General features: G+C 42.6%; 1 protein-coding gene across 5 annotated transcripts in view; it reads right to left on the reverse strand.

Annotated features, from left to right (window-relative positions):
* The window catches only part of LOC117083389 (kalirin), a 499428-nt gene that overhangs the window by 224668 nt on the left and 257622 nt on the right, over nt 1–17138 (reverse strand). For all 5 annotated transcript variants that reach the window (XM_033210973.1, XM_033210972.1, XM_033210971.1 and 2 more), the window contains exon 6: nt 7350–7472. In XM_033210973.1, the coding sequence (XP_033066864.1) occupies nt 7350–7472 (123 nt within the window). The remainder of the gene's footprint in view (nt 1–7349; nt 7473–17138) is intronic.

A 17138-nucleotide genomic window follows, 5' to 3' on the forward strand; every position in this document is an offset into this window, starting at 1 on the left:
TCAACCAAGGTTTGTTTTTTGAACATATCTATAATAGCAACTTTAAAGTCTTTGTAAAATTTGACATCTGGTTGCTCTCACAGGTGATTTCTGTTGACTGTTTTCTATTTTTTTCTAGTGTATATTTTGAATCCTTTTTTTTTCCTGGTCATACTTTCCTGTTTCTTTGCATGTATCATCTGGGTACTGGTCTCCCACTTCTTTTGGAACTTGTTGTTATTTGCTTATTTGTTTAGTGACTGACTGGATTATTGTAGTGAAATCTATTCCCACTCCCCCACACTTCTACAGTAAGTAGCCTCCAATGTTGCTCCTGGGGGCAGTATAGCACTGGATAGGCTCACAGGCACCCTGCAATGACAGTGGCTTTGGCAGTGCTCTGATTTTCTTTCCCTGATCAAACCCAGCTGGTACCAGATCTTGTACCAGATCTCATTTTTCCTTGGTGCTGTCAATGGAATTTAATTCTATTAATTGCAAGCTGATTGCTCTATTGTTTTCAACAATGTACTGGGGCATAAGTGGTTCCACAGACATAAGCAATTAAATTTGGGTCTCTTTGAAGAGACAGTTCCTGAAGTCAACGCTTGAAATTTTTTCTGGCCCCAGATCTCTTTCCCTGATTCTCTCTGGCAAACGAACCTGCCTGAAATGCGGCCTATGTCACCAATGAATCTACCAATCGTCTCCAAATTTCCTTTCACCATAATATCCCTAAGAGCATTTTTGGAAGTGGCTTGAACTTTTCCATCCTCTGTTGCACATGAAGTCAGTTCCTTTGGGGAAAGATCTGGAGTTCTCTTTTTACAGTTTGTTTCTACCCCAAGCAAAATCTCTGAGCTGCAGCTCTGGAGCTGGGGTTAGGGACAATGGTGGGCTTTTCTGAAGCCCAGCCCACTTTAGGAGCTGAATGCTCAGTAGAATGAGATGAATAGCCTCAGGTCTCCTTGGCTTCTCTCTCCCAACATGGAAATTCTGCCTAAGGGTGATTGGGGCCCTGGCAAACATTGCACAGCCGCTGTTCTAAGAACGAGGGCTGGGTAGAAGGGAGTCTCCACCTCTGGGCCACATTCAACCAGAACTTGGCTTCAGCAACAGGTAGTTTGGGGCAGGATAAGAATTGTTCCACCTGGGAAGATACTCCTTCAACTGGGAACTAGGGTGGAGGGGAAAGGAACCGCGTGTTCTTGGTGGAAGCTTTCTGAAGTAGTTTCAAACTTACTGAGTTGGGAGGGGAAAAGAAGAGAGTGGGTCTTGGTTCAAATACCACAGGCTCACTGTTCTTACTGAATTTTAGTGTATGTTCTCGAATAAATGTTTTTCATTTGCTGTATGCATTTTGGACCATTTCCAGAGACTTTAAATGCTTGTTTTAAAAATTTTCACTAGTTTCAATGGATAACAGGTTTGCAGAGTTCTTCACACTGTCATGCTGGAAGTGAACTGTCCTTCAGAACTTGTAATGTTTTCTTTTAGAAAGTGACTATTTAATACATACAGATCTTCATAGAAAAACAGTTTTCTGATTTAACGTGCATATAAATCACTCGGGGAACTTCTTTACAATCCTGAGATTCTGCTCCAAGAGATTATGATTTTCCAGAACTAGGGTGGTAATCAAAAAGAAATCTGCATGTTTAGGAAGCTCCATATGTGATTCTTTGAGAAAAAAATATACTAAAAAGACTAATGCTTACTACATTAAGATTGAACTCTTCTTCTTCATTTTTTTAAAACAAGTTCTATGTCTACTAAGGGGTTTTGCAGTTATGGTAGTGTCAAACACTGGCTACTTAAACATTACAATAGTGTGTGTGTGTGTGTGTGTGTGTGTGTGTGTGTGTGTGTGTGTTGTGTGTTGTGTGTTTACATCAAATCTAGAAATTCTGTCATTCTAAAAAGTGCTGCCTGTCTGGAGATGGGAAGTGCCACAGAATCACGGTTTAGCTGCCAAGAATCGAAGATGACAGAGGGCCCAAGGGCAAGGTTTCTCAGATTAGGGTTGGGAGATTAGAGTTGGGAGACCACCTGCCTGCCTCAGACTCTTGATTTTTCTCGTACCAGATCTGATTTTTCCTTGATGCTGTCATTTGTAACCTTCCCTCAAAACAAAGAGAGAACACTGTAGTTTTTTTTCTGCAACTGGTCTGATTTGCACACCATTAAGTGGCAATATGTGCCTTTGGCAAGCGAATTAATGGGATTAAAATAGCTATCAAGCATGCTGCAGCAGAAAGGACTCCCCCGCCCAGCCGCACGTTGTTATCACTACGGTGAATCCTCACAGTCATAATAGAAAATGAATATCATTTCATATTTTAAAACTCTAGACAGAAGCCATTAGCGGCCGGGCGCGGTGGCTCAAGCCTGTAATCCCAGCACTTTGGGAGGCCGAGGCGGGCGGATCACAAGGTCAGGAGATCGAAACCATCCTGGCTAACACGGTGAAACCCCGTCTCTACTAAAAAATACAAAAAATTAGCCGGGCGAGGTGGCGGGCGCCTGTAGTACCAGCTACTCGGGAGGCTGAGGCAGGAGAATGGCGTGAACCCGGGAGGCGGAGCTTGCAGTGAGCTGAGATCTGGCCAGTGCACTCCAGCTTGGGTGACAGAGCGAGACTCCGTCTCAAAAAAAAAAAAAAAAGAAGCCATTAGCAATTTATTTTTCCCGAAGAACCAGCTAATTAAAATTGTAAATAAGATTGTGCTATGTTTGCATGTACTCCTGCGAGTCTCATGAAGAACCAGAGCATAGATGGCCAGATGACTGTTCTGTGCATATTACCACCCAACTTCCCTTCCATCTGCCCATACTCCCATCAGAGTAGAGGGCCACACTCATGGGAAAGAAAATTGATGCAAAAGGCTTCCACAGCAGAAGGCAGAATTTAAAAAGAGGGAGACCCCAGAGAGCTCAGGAAAGCTGGTTGTCTGAGGCACTGTAAGAAGCAACAGAATATTTTCCTACTGGGTTTAGTAGGTGAGTTGTTGTTATTATTATCACTATTAATTGAAGATCAAAAGAACTGGATTTCCCAGTGGGAAATTCAAAAACACATGTTATGACAAAAAATCTAAAGATCAACCAATTTTAACTTTTTTTCATTTTATTTATATACCATATTTAGTAGGGTATCACTCCCACACTCTTGGTATGTTAATAATTGATGGCGTCTCCTGGTACCAATTCATAGATAAAATTTAGAAAATTTCTGATTTTTCTTCTGTGATTTAATAATATGCAATTATTTCTTTGTATTACAGATTGAACTGCAGAGCCCCAAAATGTATATGTTGAAGCTCTAACACCCAAGTACGATAAAAAGTGACTGCATGTGGAGTAGGGTGTTTAAAGAGGTAATTAAGTTAAAATGAGGCCATTAGGGTGGGATCTAACCCAATCTGAGTGGTATCTTTACATAAAAAGAGGAGGTTAAGACATACAGAGAGATACCAGGGGTGTGTGCTCACAGAGCAAAGGGCACCTGGCAGCACAGTGAGAAGGCAGCCATCTGCAAGCCAAGAAGAGAGGCCTCAAGAGAAACTAAACCTGCCATCACCTTGATCTTGAATTTTTAGATTCCAGAACTGTGAGTAAACAAATTTCTGTTGCTCAAACCACCCAGTCCATGACATTGTTATGGCAGCCCAAGCAAATTAATACTCTCAGTAATGGTCACCTTTGCTGGAATTGGGTCTTCAACCAATGTATAAAAACTTGACATGTGAAAATAAAACTGAACAGGTAAGTTATTAGTTGATCATTTTCAGTCACAAAATGATATATCTAGGACTTCTTTAAATTATAAGTTCTTTGGTACATTATAGAGTTACTTCAATTCACAGGCCATTAATTTCTATCAATGAATGAATAATCAACATTAAGTCAATGAAGATTATTGATTGAAAAATGTACCTGACCTGACCACCCCCCATCTAAATTGGGCCCTTTTCTTAAACTCTGTCATAACATCCCTTCCTTTTCCAACATAAGACTTATTAGTTTGTAATTATATATTTACTTGTGAGATTATATACTTAACATCTATCTCCCCCTGGACTCTCCATGAGACATAATCACCTCTGTCTTGTGCACCACTATATGCTCTGTATCCAATACAATGTCTGATCTTTAATTATTTGTTAAATGAGTGAATAAAGAAGTGATAAGGTTCTTAGAACCTTAAGTTGGGGAGGTTGATTGACAGGTTTTAGGATTCCCCTGAATTTCCGGAAATTGTCTTTAAAAATGTGTTCATGCATACATTTCTCTGAAGAGAGGATTCACAACCTTCATTTGGTTTCAAAGGGATCTGTGCACTACCCAAAACATAAGGAACCATTGGCCTATTTCCGTGTGGTAAAACAAGATTCAATACCAGAAGACTTACCTGCAGCCTAAAACAAAGTATGCTATATTTACATTTATATGAACAGATGTGTGGGTATATGTATATGTGTGTGTATAATTTCCAAGAACAGAAATGCTGCAGTGAATTTACGGAACAATCCACATTCCCACTTCCCCCGAGTAACTGATCATTCCTGTAGTCACTGAGCTCGAGCAGTAGCCACTTGCATACATTTGTTTCTTGGCAGCAACATCCATCACCCGGGCCAGAGAAAAGGAATCTGTAATTCCCTCCTTTCACCTGCTTGGGATGCTGACATCCCTCTTTGCAGGAAGCTTCTTTTAATAACAAACCTTAAACCTCCCATTTAACGAAGGCACCAGGCCATGTTTATCAAGCACAGGTGTGCAGGCAATTTGATCCAAAAATCCTGGGATTTCCCTTCCCTCACCCTGAAGCCAGACAGGAGATCCAGCCTAATCAGGCCAAGGAGGCCTCTGAGTGCTGTGTGCATTCACAGTGAGGGAGGCCACTAGATGGGCTGGGACACACTAATTGGCTGTTGTATACTAAATCTCTTCTCTCTCCCAGTTCCAGAAAATACTTCCCTTCAGTAAATTTCCTCCCTTAAAATGGAGACTTCAACAGTAAATCTGTCCGAAGAAAGGTTTTTGATGTGCTGTTAACTCTCAGTTATCCATACTAGCAGAGAAGAGCAGTTGTACAGATAATTCAAAACCAAAGACTCTTTTGATTTAACTTTGAAGTTCACTGTTTCTAGGGGCTTGGTGGTGGATTTACCTCCCTAATTATGGTTGTCTTTGTTTCTTATTAAAATGAGTTTGTCTGCCTTAGGGCCAGGCAGTTGGGTGACGTGAAAATTCTGGCACAGAATTTGTAAAACTCACCAGGGAAAATCCACAAGGCACACAAATAATCAGACTTGATTAGATTTGAGTTCACGTTCTTAATTACCTGTCATCAATTGCTTTGCTAGTCTACACTAAAGGGAGACAGAAATGAGATATATCTACAGGAGACCAGTGGGAAGAGAATGAGTCTTTACATTTAGATGAAGACACAAGACTGTGTTGTGGCCAAGACTGATAACACAATCAGTGTTGATGATTTCCCTGTCTGGTCTCACAACCTTCATCTGCCTGGTCTCACAACCTTCATCAACACAGCCAGAGTGATCTTTCTATGCAAGTCTCATGATGGTCACCTCTACCTAACATCCTTCAGTGTGCTAGTCATTAGAGCTGTTCACAACCATCCTGCTCTCTCTTTCCCAGCATGTGATAGGACTGCACGATGTCCCCAGTGATTGGCGTTGGCCAATGGAATGTGAGCAAATGTGTCACTTCTAGTTGGAAGGTTTCAGAGCCAGCGTGTGTCCAGCATGTGTCCTTGGGTACATGCTTCGTCTGGCAAGGCTGGTAGTATCTGAGCTGGCAGATCTGAGCTGGTGGCTATACCATCAGCCCAGGTCTCCCTAAGTGGCTACGATAAGCAGAGCTTCTACAAGCTAGGGATGGATGTGTGGTAGGAACAATAAACAAACCTCTGTTGTTTTCAACCACTGAGATTTTAAGGTTCTTAGTTAACTCAGCATATCCCTATCACTGCACATATCAAGCTGCACCATGATTGTCTAAGTTTTCTTTCTCTAGTTAGACAGTGAACAACTTGAGGCCAGAATTATTTAATTAAAAGTAATGGCAAAAGTGCAATTACTTTTGCACCAACCTAAAATATTTCTTCTCCAATGTGTTAATTCCAGTGCATAGCATATTTAAAAGAGCCTCGTAGAAAATGAAATTCTCTTCCTTCTTGGCGTCTGTGATTCACCTTGTTTCTGTTTTTCTAACACTTGCTCCATTCCCAACATCATCAGCTACAATGATAAGCTGTCTTTGTTTTTCAGATATATGAGGAATGGTGGAGCTAGTCTTCTGGACCAATAATTCAAGTAGGAAGAACTGGTGGAGGAGACAGGCATTCTTAGGCTGTAGGAGTTTGAAATATAGTGGCTTCAAGGAGCAGACACAATTTTGAAATAAAGGGTAACCATGCAGGGAAACAAAAATATATCCCTAAGTGTTAGGTTTATGAAGAATAAGAGTGGTCATATGGACTGAACTCCTCCATCCTTATCATTATCATAACACCAGCGTTTACTGATGACTTACTATGTGCCAGGCGCCGTTCTCATTGTTTTACAGTTAACACATTAAATCCTTGCAACAACCTTATATAGTAGCTATTATTATTTCCATTTTATATATAATGAAACTGAAGCATAGAGAGGTAAAGTAAGTTCTGTCTGGCCACACAGTTAGCAAACATCCCTCTCTGAGTGTTCAGCATCTGCCTGAACACTGCCCATCATGGAGAGCTCATTATCCTCCACTGCATCCCACCCCACCTCCCGCTCTGAGCCATGTCCTGCCTCCCCCTCAAACTGCCATCCCCTGAACATTTCTGCCTTCTAAACAAACATAAAGCAATTCTACTCTTTTCTCTTTTAGGCAGTCCTTTAAATATTCGAAGGCAGCAATCACATGTTCCTTAGGGTTTCTCTTCCCCAGTCTAAACAGCCCCAGGTCACTCAACCATTTCCAGTGTGCCACAGCTTGAGGCCCCTCACCATCCCAGCTCAGTGACTCACACATGCTGGGGACAAAAAAACGTTGGCTAAGTCAGTGAAGTGGAACTGGTAGAACTCGCCCTTCTAGACTTGAGCTGAGCCAATGCCTCCTACAACCCCGGGCACATTCTTTCACTGTGTAAAGCAGGATCTGGAGGCATAATCTGCTGCAGGAACAGCTGGCTGGCCACATGCCCTGCACTCATCCCCATTCCAACAAATGGAATACCAAAGGGTCCGCATGTTCACAGTTCTTCCTTGAGTGGAAAGTCTGTTTCTGTCCCTCCTCCCCCTTCTCCCCACTCTCCCACTCCCAGAGGCAGCCCTGAGAACAGCCCCTCAGCTCACCATAGAGTTCATGGCAAAGTGATTGTGCTGCGTCTGGAGGTCGAGGGCGTACTGGTAGCTGACTCCGATCTCCGTGTGGCTCTGTAGGAATAACTCCTTGTTGTGGCTTATCCAGTCAAACATCTAGAGGGGACAAGAAAGCACAGCGTAATCAGAATGGTCATGGGTCGAACAGGGCAAAACTTTCCGAGCTAGTGGAAGGGGAAAAGCTCTCTTGCTGCTCAGTTATTGTTCTGAGTCTGAGAGTCTTCATGGGGTGGGCCACAGCCCGGTTTCTCAGGAGGGCCCTCACTTTTAGCTTAAGAACCCACCAGCACTTTGGGAGGCCGAGGCGGGCGGATCACAAGGTCAGGAGACTGAGACCACGGTGAAACCTCGTCTCTACTAAAAATACAAAAAATTAGCCGGGCGCAGTGGCGGGCGCCTGTAGTCTCAGCTACTCGGGAGGCTGAGGCAGGAGAATGGCGTGAACCCGGGAGGCGGAGCTTGCAGTGAGCCGAGATTGCGCCACTGCACTCCAGCCTGGGTGACAGAGTGAGACTCCGTCTCAAAAAAAAAAAAAAAAAAAAAAAAGAACCCACCAGCAGCCGCTGTGTTGCATTACAGAGCCTAAGGAAAAAAGAGAAAATGAGTGAGATAATTGGGAGATGGGAGAGGAAGCTGTTTACCATTCCCAGCATGCTTGCTTTAGGGACAGGTGCCGAGGAGACAAGCTGGGAGGCTTAATGCATCTCCTGCTGCACTAGTAGAAGAGAAAAATCTTTGAAGAAAGCAACAGGGACATCCTTACTCGCCCCTGCCACTCTTATACACTGCCCAGCCACACACAATGTTGAATTGATTCTGAACTGAATCAACTTTTCTCATAACTCTACAGCCTCACAATTCCAGGGTTTCTGCTATAACCAACTGGGAAGCAGAAGATGAGGGTTTTAAGGGTGGTATAAGTACTGCCTGGTGCTAGCACAGTGGGCATTGAGCCATTTTCCTCCTCCTAACTCCATACCCTGGTTTTCACTTAGGTATCCAGCCCTCTTCCAGGCAGCCCACATACTTCAATGGGAGCTGACCAGAACCCCTGGCTCTTTGGGACACCAGACCTAAGCCAACCAGTGCATGACATTTCCCAACCAATGGGATTGTCTCAGATATAAGAATGTGATCCAATTTAATACAATAAAACATGAGGGAAGTTTGCTAGAAACTTACAGGAAAACAGAATCCTAGTTATTTAGTTATAGCTTCTCTTCCTCCAGTATTGTTGTATGTGGCTCTGACCTCAAATTGTTGCAGCCATTCTTCTGGCAGCCTAAGGGTGAAGCCAATGGGTAGAGAAAGGGTGGAGCCAAGACAACTGCAGGAAGCAGGCAGAGCCCTGGCTGAGCGTTGTCTGGTTTCCACTTTGTCTCTGGACTTCCTTGGACCTGAGCCAATAAATCCTCTTTATTATTAAAGCCAGTTTAAGTTAAACTTTCTGTAATTTTCTGTCCAGAGCAGAAAATTCTACTCTTTTCTCTTTAAGGCAGCCCTTTAAATATTTGAAGGTAGCCATCACATGTCCCTTATAGTTCTCTCTTCCCCAGAGGAATGCAGACTGGAAGGAAAGAGAAAATGGTTAGGAGGCTGCTACAGAAAACCTGATGAGGGTGAGGACCTGGAAACTCAACCATTTCCAATGTGCCACAGCCCGAGGCTCCTCATGATCTCAGCTCAGTGACTCACACATGCTGAAGACCAAAATACAATGGTTAAGTCAGCAAAAGCCAGGAAAGGTGTGAAAGAGTACATCTGGAGAAGAGAACTGCACTACTTAAGCCTCACACTGCATTTGGGATGGACTAAAGGCTGCAGCCCAGTTGCAGAGTGGAGCAGGAAGCAGCTGAGAACAGAAGCAGGCTAAGAAGTGGCCATAATTGTACCAGCTTTCCGGAGCCAGAACTGCAGCCTTATCCAATTATGTCCCTTTAACAGAAGAGTAAATTGACTATTTCAATTACATTCAACCAATATTTATGGGACACCTGCTATATGCCAGGGACCGCTGGAGGTGACATGAGGCAAAAATGACTAAAATATGGTTCTTGAGTATTAGTGGCTTACAGGCTAATGTGGAAAGTTGACATGGACTCAGATACAACTTTATTACAATCTGGCACACAATGTGATTAAAATTACAACTCAAAAAACATCTACTGATAAGATAGAGGTGAATACTGGCTGTTGAGGCAGCACAGAGGAGGACACCTCACCTATCTTTGAGGAGATGGGGAAGAGCAGAGAAGCCTTCTCAGAGGAGGTGACATCTGAGTCGTGCCTTGATTCAGGTAGGAATCAGCGAGGTGAAGGCCAGTGGGATGCATGCTCAGGCAAAGCAACAGAACTGGGGCAGCCCACTGTGTCGAGGACAATGAAGGGTCCTCAGCTGTGTTCTGGAGCCTGACATCAAGGAGGAGGTGTGGCTGGGGAGGTAGGTGGGACAGGCTGACCACAAAGAGCCTTGCACACAGGCTTCAGGGAACCTAGACCACACATTGTCGGCTGCCAGGTGTTGGTGGAAGGTTTTAAGCTGGGTTGTGAAGTGTGAAGTAAGCTTTGATGGCAGTGAGGGATGTGGACTGGAAGGGAAGAGAAAAATGGCTAGAAGGCTGCTCCAGAAATCCTGACACGGGCAAGGACCTGGAATCCTGGATTAGGGGAGTGGCAGTAGAGTCTGAGAAATTGGCAGATTTGAGAGCTACTGGGAGGAATGGGGACTTGGTTGTTTAGAGAGGAGAAGGTGGGAAAGAGGTAGAGAGAACAGCCAGGCTTCTGGCATGGCACCCTGAGTCCTGGTAATAAAAAGTACCACCACAGACGCTGCCTAAACAGTAAGGTAAGAAGCTTGGGTGGGAAATAGTATGTCTGTTCTAGATGTGCTGAGTTTGGGAGGCTTATGAGAATTTCAAGGGGAGGTATCCAGTAGGCAGTTAGATTTGTGTCTAAAGGTCAGGAGAGAGACATCAGGGCTGTAACAACTCACACTTAAGTATAAAAACATCACCTTCCAAAGGCAAACGTGCATGATTTGGAGATTATTCTCCCTTTTGAATTACACTTCCATCTACTTACACCGACAGTAAAGAAAGGACGAAAGGACCATTCTTTACTTCTGAGTGTCAGAGGATTTATTTCAGGCTGGGGCTCCTGTAGAGGTTGGGTCGATATTCGTGCTTTGTGCACTATACTGGGTCCTCCAGCCTCAGCTACCCTCACATTACAGGCATTTGTTCAGGGCTTTTATTTTTTCCTCTTTAATTATTATTAAGGACAAGAAGGAAAAGAAGACAGGTGCCCCAGGAATTTAGAGGACTCTCATTCTGTAATTTTTATCTTTAAAAGCCTGCCTCCCAGCCCTGTTTTAAAATAATTTCTCATTTCTTTTCTTTATTGACAAAAGAATCAATAAAGTTAATGAAAGTCTGAAATGCCTGAAGTCCTTGGAACTTGTGATGAAAAGAGCTCACTCCATACACTTTCTTGGATGTCTCAGTGGCCGATAAGTGACCTTCCCTGTATTTTATATTAAATGGTGATTTAGATATGCAAATAAGTAGATGACTTATGTGCTGGCACCAGAATGATTAGATTGCTCGGCACCAGATCCCTCGACCACAGAGTAGGGAAAGCTGAACACCAGCCAATTAGGGTGGAAAGCAATACAAAAATGAGTTAAAGACAGGTGAGAGTTGAGAGTGCTGAAGGAACTGTGCACCTTGCTGAATCAGCTTCTTACAGAATGAGGTCTGCGCCCATGTTATCCCAACTGATTTTGCCTCCTATATTTGGAGCATACCAGCTTGTCACTGGGGTCTGGGACATTCTGGAAAAGTTTAGCTGTCACTGGAGGTGGTGCTCCAAAGAGGTGACACACATCTCAGTAGAGAGAAAAAAGACCTGTTCTGGGGATTAGATGGTCTCATGTGATGTCAGGAACTAGGGTTTCCTAAGGGACAATCATAAGTCTTCTCTGGGCCTAAACTTGCTGCCTACTTGCATATAATCCTCATGTTTGCAAAGCTGGCTGTCTGCAAGGGTCATAGTCATCTCTGTTGCATTCAGTGGAACTGGTGGCAGAGGTAGAATGTGTGCATGCATGAATGCATGCATGTGCACGTATATATACAGTCAAGTGAGATGAGGACTAGGCTGGTTCCAGGCCAAGCTCTGTCACTAACTCCACGAGACTGTGGAAGAGTCACTTCATTTCTGGTCTTCTCCTCATTTGCAAGAGATAGTGGTTTGCAGAATGGAGGTAAGCATCCTGGTTTATAATAGGCTCAATTTGGAAATGTACAGAATGCGTTCTTTCCACCCAAAATAAAAAATAGTTTTGTTGATTCTCCTGGATCAGAAGATATGTTCATTGCTACAACTTACAGTTCTATCGTTTTTAATAAAATAATGTCAGTGAGAAAAATGGCATTATTTTATAGCCAGAGAAGCTTCTGGGCTTGGTCGTGGGTGCCTGTAATCCCAGCTACTTGGGAGGCTGAGGCAGAAGAATCACTTGAACCCGGGAGGCAGAGGTTGCAGTGAGCTGAGATCGCACCACTGCACTCTAGCCCAGACCACATTGTGAGACTCCATCTCAAAAAAAAAAAGAGGAAGGGAAGAAGGGAAGCTTCTTAGTCTCAGCCCTGACAATTTTGTGATGCTTTAGAGTTCCAAATGTTCACTCACCCTTCATCATTACATTGCATCCATAAAACAATCCCACAAGGTGCTATCATCAGGCCCACTTCACAGGCAGGAAAACAGGTTCAGGGAAGTAAATTCCAGGGTGTAGATTTAATTCATTCTACCCAAGGCCACATTCACTGAGTGCCCATTGAGCCATGATTTGGGGACACCAGCTGCCTCCTGCTCATATGACTGTAAGACTTGCTCTGCTTGAGCTCCACAGGGCAGTTATCCTTAAAAGTTAGCTGAAAGGGCATTGCGGTACTCCAGCTGGGGTAAGGTGCTATTCCTCAATAGGAACATTCCCCTGCCATTATCTAGCCTGCTCCTCCTTCTCTGCCTCCTCCTTCCTCTCCTCTTCCTCCACTGCCTGCCCCACCAAGATGGAATGCCAGATGTCTGGGGACAGCTGATTCAAATAGCTCCAGTTCTCTCAATACTCACTGAATGAATGAATGAATGAATGAATGAATACTGAGTTGGATGTAGGTTCTTCGGTTGCTAGTGTCCAGATAAGTAGACTCTTTCTAAGCTCCCTTCCAGCTAGGACATTTTAAACTAAAAATATCTCCAAAGTGCCTTCAAACTTGTCTTTGTTTTTTGAGAAGCCACAAATGGTGAGTTCAACAAAATGTAATATAACAAAAAAAATTCTACAAAGAGGAAAGTTCATGTCTAAATAATGAAATTGTATCTCTTTGAAATCAACACAGTTTAGTCTCATTAAGAAGAGAGATGTTACATGTAACCATTTGGTTTTTTTTTTTTTTTTCCTTTTCTTTTGGGGTTTTGTTTTTAACCAAGCTAAGTAAATTTTTTTTTCTGCTGGCTAAAATCCAGTGAAAATATACAAATCTAGTTCTTAATACAGTAAATGTTAAATGAATCTATTTAAATGCAAATTAGGAAAACAAACAGAAACCTTTTTCTCCTTTCAATGATAGGAATAGCTAAAATGTTATTATTGTTCTTTTTTTAAAGAAGCATAAATTATTTCATAGGACAAGTATATTAAGAATCTTGTGTTTATTTTCCTTCATTTGCCAAATTTAGCAACAGCACCTGATTTAGAGTTTTAACTTTCAAACCACCTTACTATCTATTGTTAGTATTTTATACTATAATTATAGATTACATTGGTATTAAATATGTTCATATTCAGCTTTGATGAGCTGATTAAGAGGACACAAGACAACCAATGGCTTTTCTTTGCCTAAATATGCACATCCCAATATCAACCATGTTCACTATACCCTGTGTACACTACAGTGGATCATCCATAAAAGCTTGTGCCCTGGAGAGAACCAACAACCTCCTTGCAGGTGAACCTTGTTATATCTGGGAAACTAGCTGTCCCGTTAATTCCAAAATAAAATTTTATGAGTGTGAGAGCGCAAGGAACAGAATTCAAATCAGTACAGACTCTGCTGTATAAAATTTGACAAGTTTTACCATTGGTCTCAAACTCAGTTCCTTATCTGTGAAATGTGGGTAACAATTTAAACTACTTAAACCTTAGGGTACCAGGGAGATTCAAATAAAATGATGGTTATGAAAATGCTTTGTTAAGTGCTACACATATGATAGATTTTGAAATCCACATATGAGCATATATTCTATTGCACATATTTTCCAAATGTTTTCATTATATTAAAAAGCAGAGGAAAGGTGTGAATTTAAGATTGCAATAGCCGGGGAATCACACCTGCAGCTCATATGAAAAACATCCACAGTCTGCCCACCTAGACATGCACCCTCAGAGTGACCACAGGGCACTGCACAGACACAGCCCAAAGGTGCCTGCCTGTCCTCCCACCACCTCCACTTCCACGCACTCAGAGGCCCAGACACCCTCTCAGGGCTCTGCCTGAGGGCACTGGTGCCTTCCTGCTGTCCCTGGGTGGCCTGACCAGGGAATCTTACTTCCTCTTGGCTTGCTTCCAGACTCTCCCTTCCCCACCCTCTCTGCCACACCTCAACTCTCACTATTAGAGACTCAGTCCCTTTGGCTCTTAACAGTTTTTCACTCAGGTGATATGCCTATTAAAATGCAATTTTTCCTGCAATCCCTCCTACAATTAGTTTATCCTGAATATAGAAACAGTTTAGTAAGAGGGCAAGGTCCTTTGTGAATATGGCCCAGGGATGAGATCCTACAAAGTGGCAGAGAGGTCCTAGAGAGAAGGAGGGAAGCCCTAAAATAGACTTGAGAATCAAAGGCAAAATCCCCCCCACTTTACAATTTTGCTTTCATGGAATTTGGACTGACCCAGGACACATTTTCTTGTGCAAATAGGGTAACACACAGATCTCATGTGTGTATATTCTGGCCCAGGACCCCCAAGACCCTTCTTGGTTTTCAGTTATCCACTCTCCTAGAATTGAGCTTTGCTAGTTTTCCAAAAACAAAAAGGTGGAGAGAGAGAAAAAAAGAAACATAAAGGACCCCAAAATGTGGCGTTATCTCCAGGTTCCAAGAATTCCTTACTGAAAGAATGTGACACCTCACCTCTTTTGTATCCTGCAGGCCACAGGGTATTCAGGTTCTGAAGAGATCATTACATGGATATCTACAGACAGGGGAGGCAGCTGGGATATGGGCCTAAGAGGCTGTAGGTGTAATAAATATCTCTTGAAGCACTGCTTGTTTCCTTCGTGTTTTTGGCATGTCAGTTGGCATACTTTTATATATTGTGTAAAAGAGAAGCCATTTTTGTCTTTTGTCATAAATCCAGTCTGCTCAAGGAAGGACAGCACAGCCTGGTTACCTGGGAGACACTTTCACTGTATCCTCAGTAACTGGCCAGGATGCCAAACATCTCACTGACCAGGCCATGTCTCTCACCTGTAAACATGCTACGGATCCCCTAACTCATTTCTTATACCTTCCATACCCAAATTCCTTAAATCTCAAATCCCATGTCTAACACCCTTACATGTTGCTCACAATCTAGAACAGGTCTGATTTCTCCGTAAAACGGCCAAATATCCCACTATGAGCAAAGGGTTAACAAAACCCTTTCCCCTCTTACGTGGTAACTTGACCTTCAGTTAACATCCAAGTTCAGCTTCCCTGAAAACAGATAAAAGATAGTATGTGCCAACATGTTGCTAGATCATGTTTCTTATGGTAAAAAATACCCCCTGCTTCACAAATTTCATCTGGATTGGGAGGAACTGTAAGTGAACTGCAAATACCTGATGGGTACACCATATCTTGGACATCCTTGAGGTGGTGATTTTTATAACTGCAATGTTCATTGCAGAAACTCTGGAAGCTGTGCCAATGGAGTTGTTACCAAACATACTGGTTCCCATGGGGCATGGAGTTTATAAGCCATGGCAGCTCCTGCAGCTGCCCAAAGCAGATCTTATCTCCTTGCACCTAAGCCAATGGCTGAGCTGAAATGCTGTAAGCACTGCTCTGATGGCAAGCTGTGGTTCCCGTGTTATATCATTCTCAGTAGATCAGTACCCAAGATGGCCCATGAAAGTCTCATAAGTCCGAGTGTTTAGTAGGACCTAAGAAGACTCCCTGGTAGGTGCTGTGCTCATATTTTAGAGCCAAACTATAGCTACAACAGTACTAAGCCTCTTGTCTTCTTCTTCTTCCTCTTCCCTTCTCTCCATAACAATTTATCTCCATGATATGTTAATGTTATCTCCATAACATCAATAATGATGATGGTTATGACAATTGCAACAACTAAGATTTGTTAAATGCTCCCTATGTGACAGATACTGTACTAAGCACTTTATATATATTAACTCACTTAATCCTCCCAATAACCTCATAATTATCTCCCCAATATTAACCCTCAATATCATCATCTCCATTTTATGAATTAGGAAACTAAGGCATCAAGAAATTGATTAACTTGTCCAAAGCCACACAGCTAATAAACATCAGTCAAGGTTTCAAACCCAGGAGGTCTAGTTCCAGAGTTGATGCTCTTAACCCTGCTGCTAAGCCCTCCAATGAGCTCAGAGCTTCATTCTGTCTCTCCTTCTCTTCATCACCAAACTTTCAGAAGTGTGTTCTGCCCCTGCTGCCTTTGTTTTTCCTCCATCCACTTCCTCCTTCAGCCCTTAAAATATGGTTGCTTTTACTACTTTCTTGAGTTGACACCCACGATGAAAATCCGTCACTTCCTAGTTTCTGAATTCTTTATTCGTCAGTTCTCATTCACTTTGACCTCATGTCAGAATCAGATTCAGTCCTTTCTGAAATTCCAACCTGTCTGCCCCGCAAGACCAGGTAATTTTCAGCAGCAGCTCATCTGGCTGCAGACATGATGAGTGTCTCTTCCTGCTTTCACAAGTCTCTAGACTTGTGAACATCTTCTCTGGAGAATCAGTGTTTTCACATACTTGAATTTTCTTCCTTGACACATCATATCCAGTCTCAGCATGACAAAAATGATGGGAAAACTCTGATTTTGAAAGCTTACCAATCCTCCAATCCTACACTGACTTATCTAAACTTACCTCCCACTTCCCTGGCTGCCAATTTGTGGCTTCCTTTTGTGTCCCTCACGGCCTATTGTGACAATCTAAAGATGGACCTCAGCCCTTTACCCTTCATCCATCAAACCCTCTCCATGTGAATATCCACCCGGGTCCACAACTTTAACAACACTAATACTATTTCTTATTTCATGTGCCTGTGCCAAGAGCCTCCATAGTTTATGTCACATAATCCTCATAATAATGCTACAAAGAAGGTATTGTTAATTCCATTTTAAACATAGTGAAAACTCAGTATTAAGAGGCCAAATAAATTGGCTAAGATCACACAGCTTGTAAGTGATGAAGATAAACTGGAATCCAGTGTCCACCTGAACCTAAATCCCATGCAAGTTCCTGTTTCATAATGTTCTCTAACCATAACTTCCCAGATAACTGACAAGAATAAATACAAGCCAGGCTCTACACAATGAGGTTTACACACATTATCTCAATCCCCATAACAGCCTTATGAGGTAATAGATGCTATAATCACAACCTTTTTATTTATTTGTTTATTTTTAGGTAGAGAAACAGATTCAGAGAGATTAAGTAACTTGGTCA

Source organism: Trachypithecus francoisi, unplaced genomic scaffold (assembly GCF_009764315.1).
Source record: "Trachypithecus francoisi isolate TF-2019V2 unplaced genomic scaffold, Tfra_2.0 Lachesis_group0, whole genome shotgun sequence".
NCBI classification, from domain to species: domain Eukaryota; kingdom Metazoa; phylum Chordata; class Mammalia; order Primates; family Cercopithecidae; genus Trachypithecus; species Trachypithecus francoisi.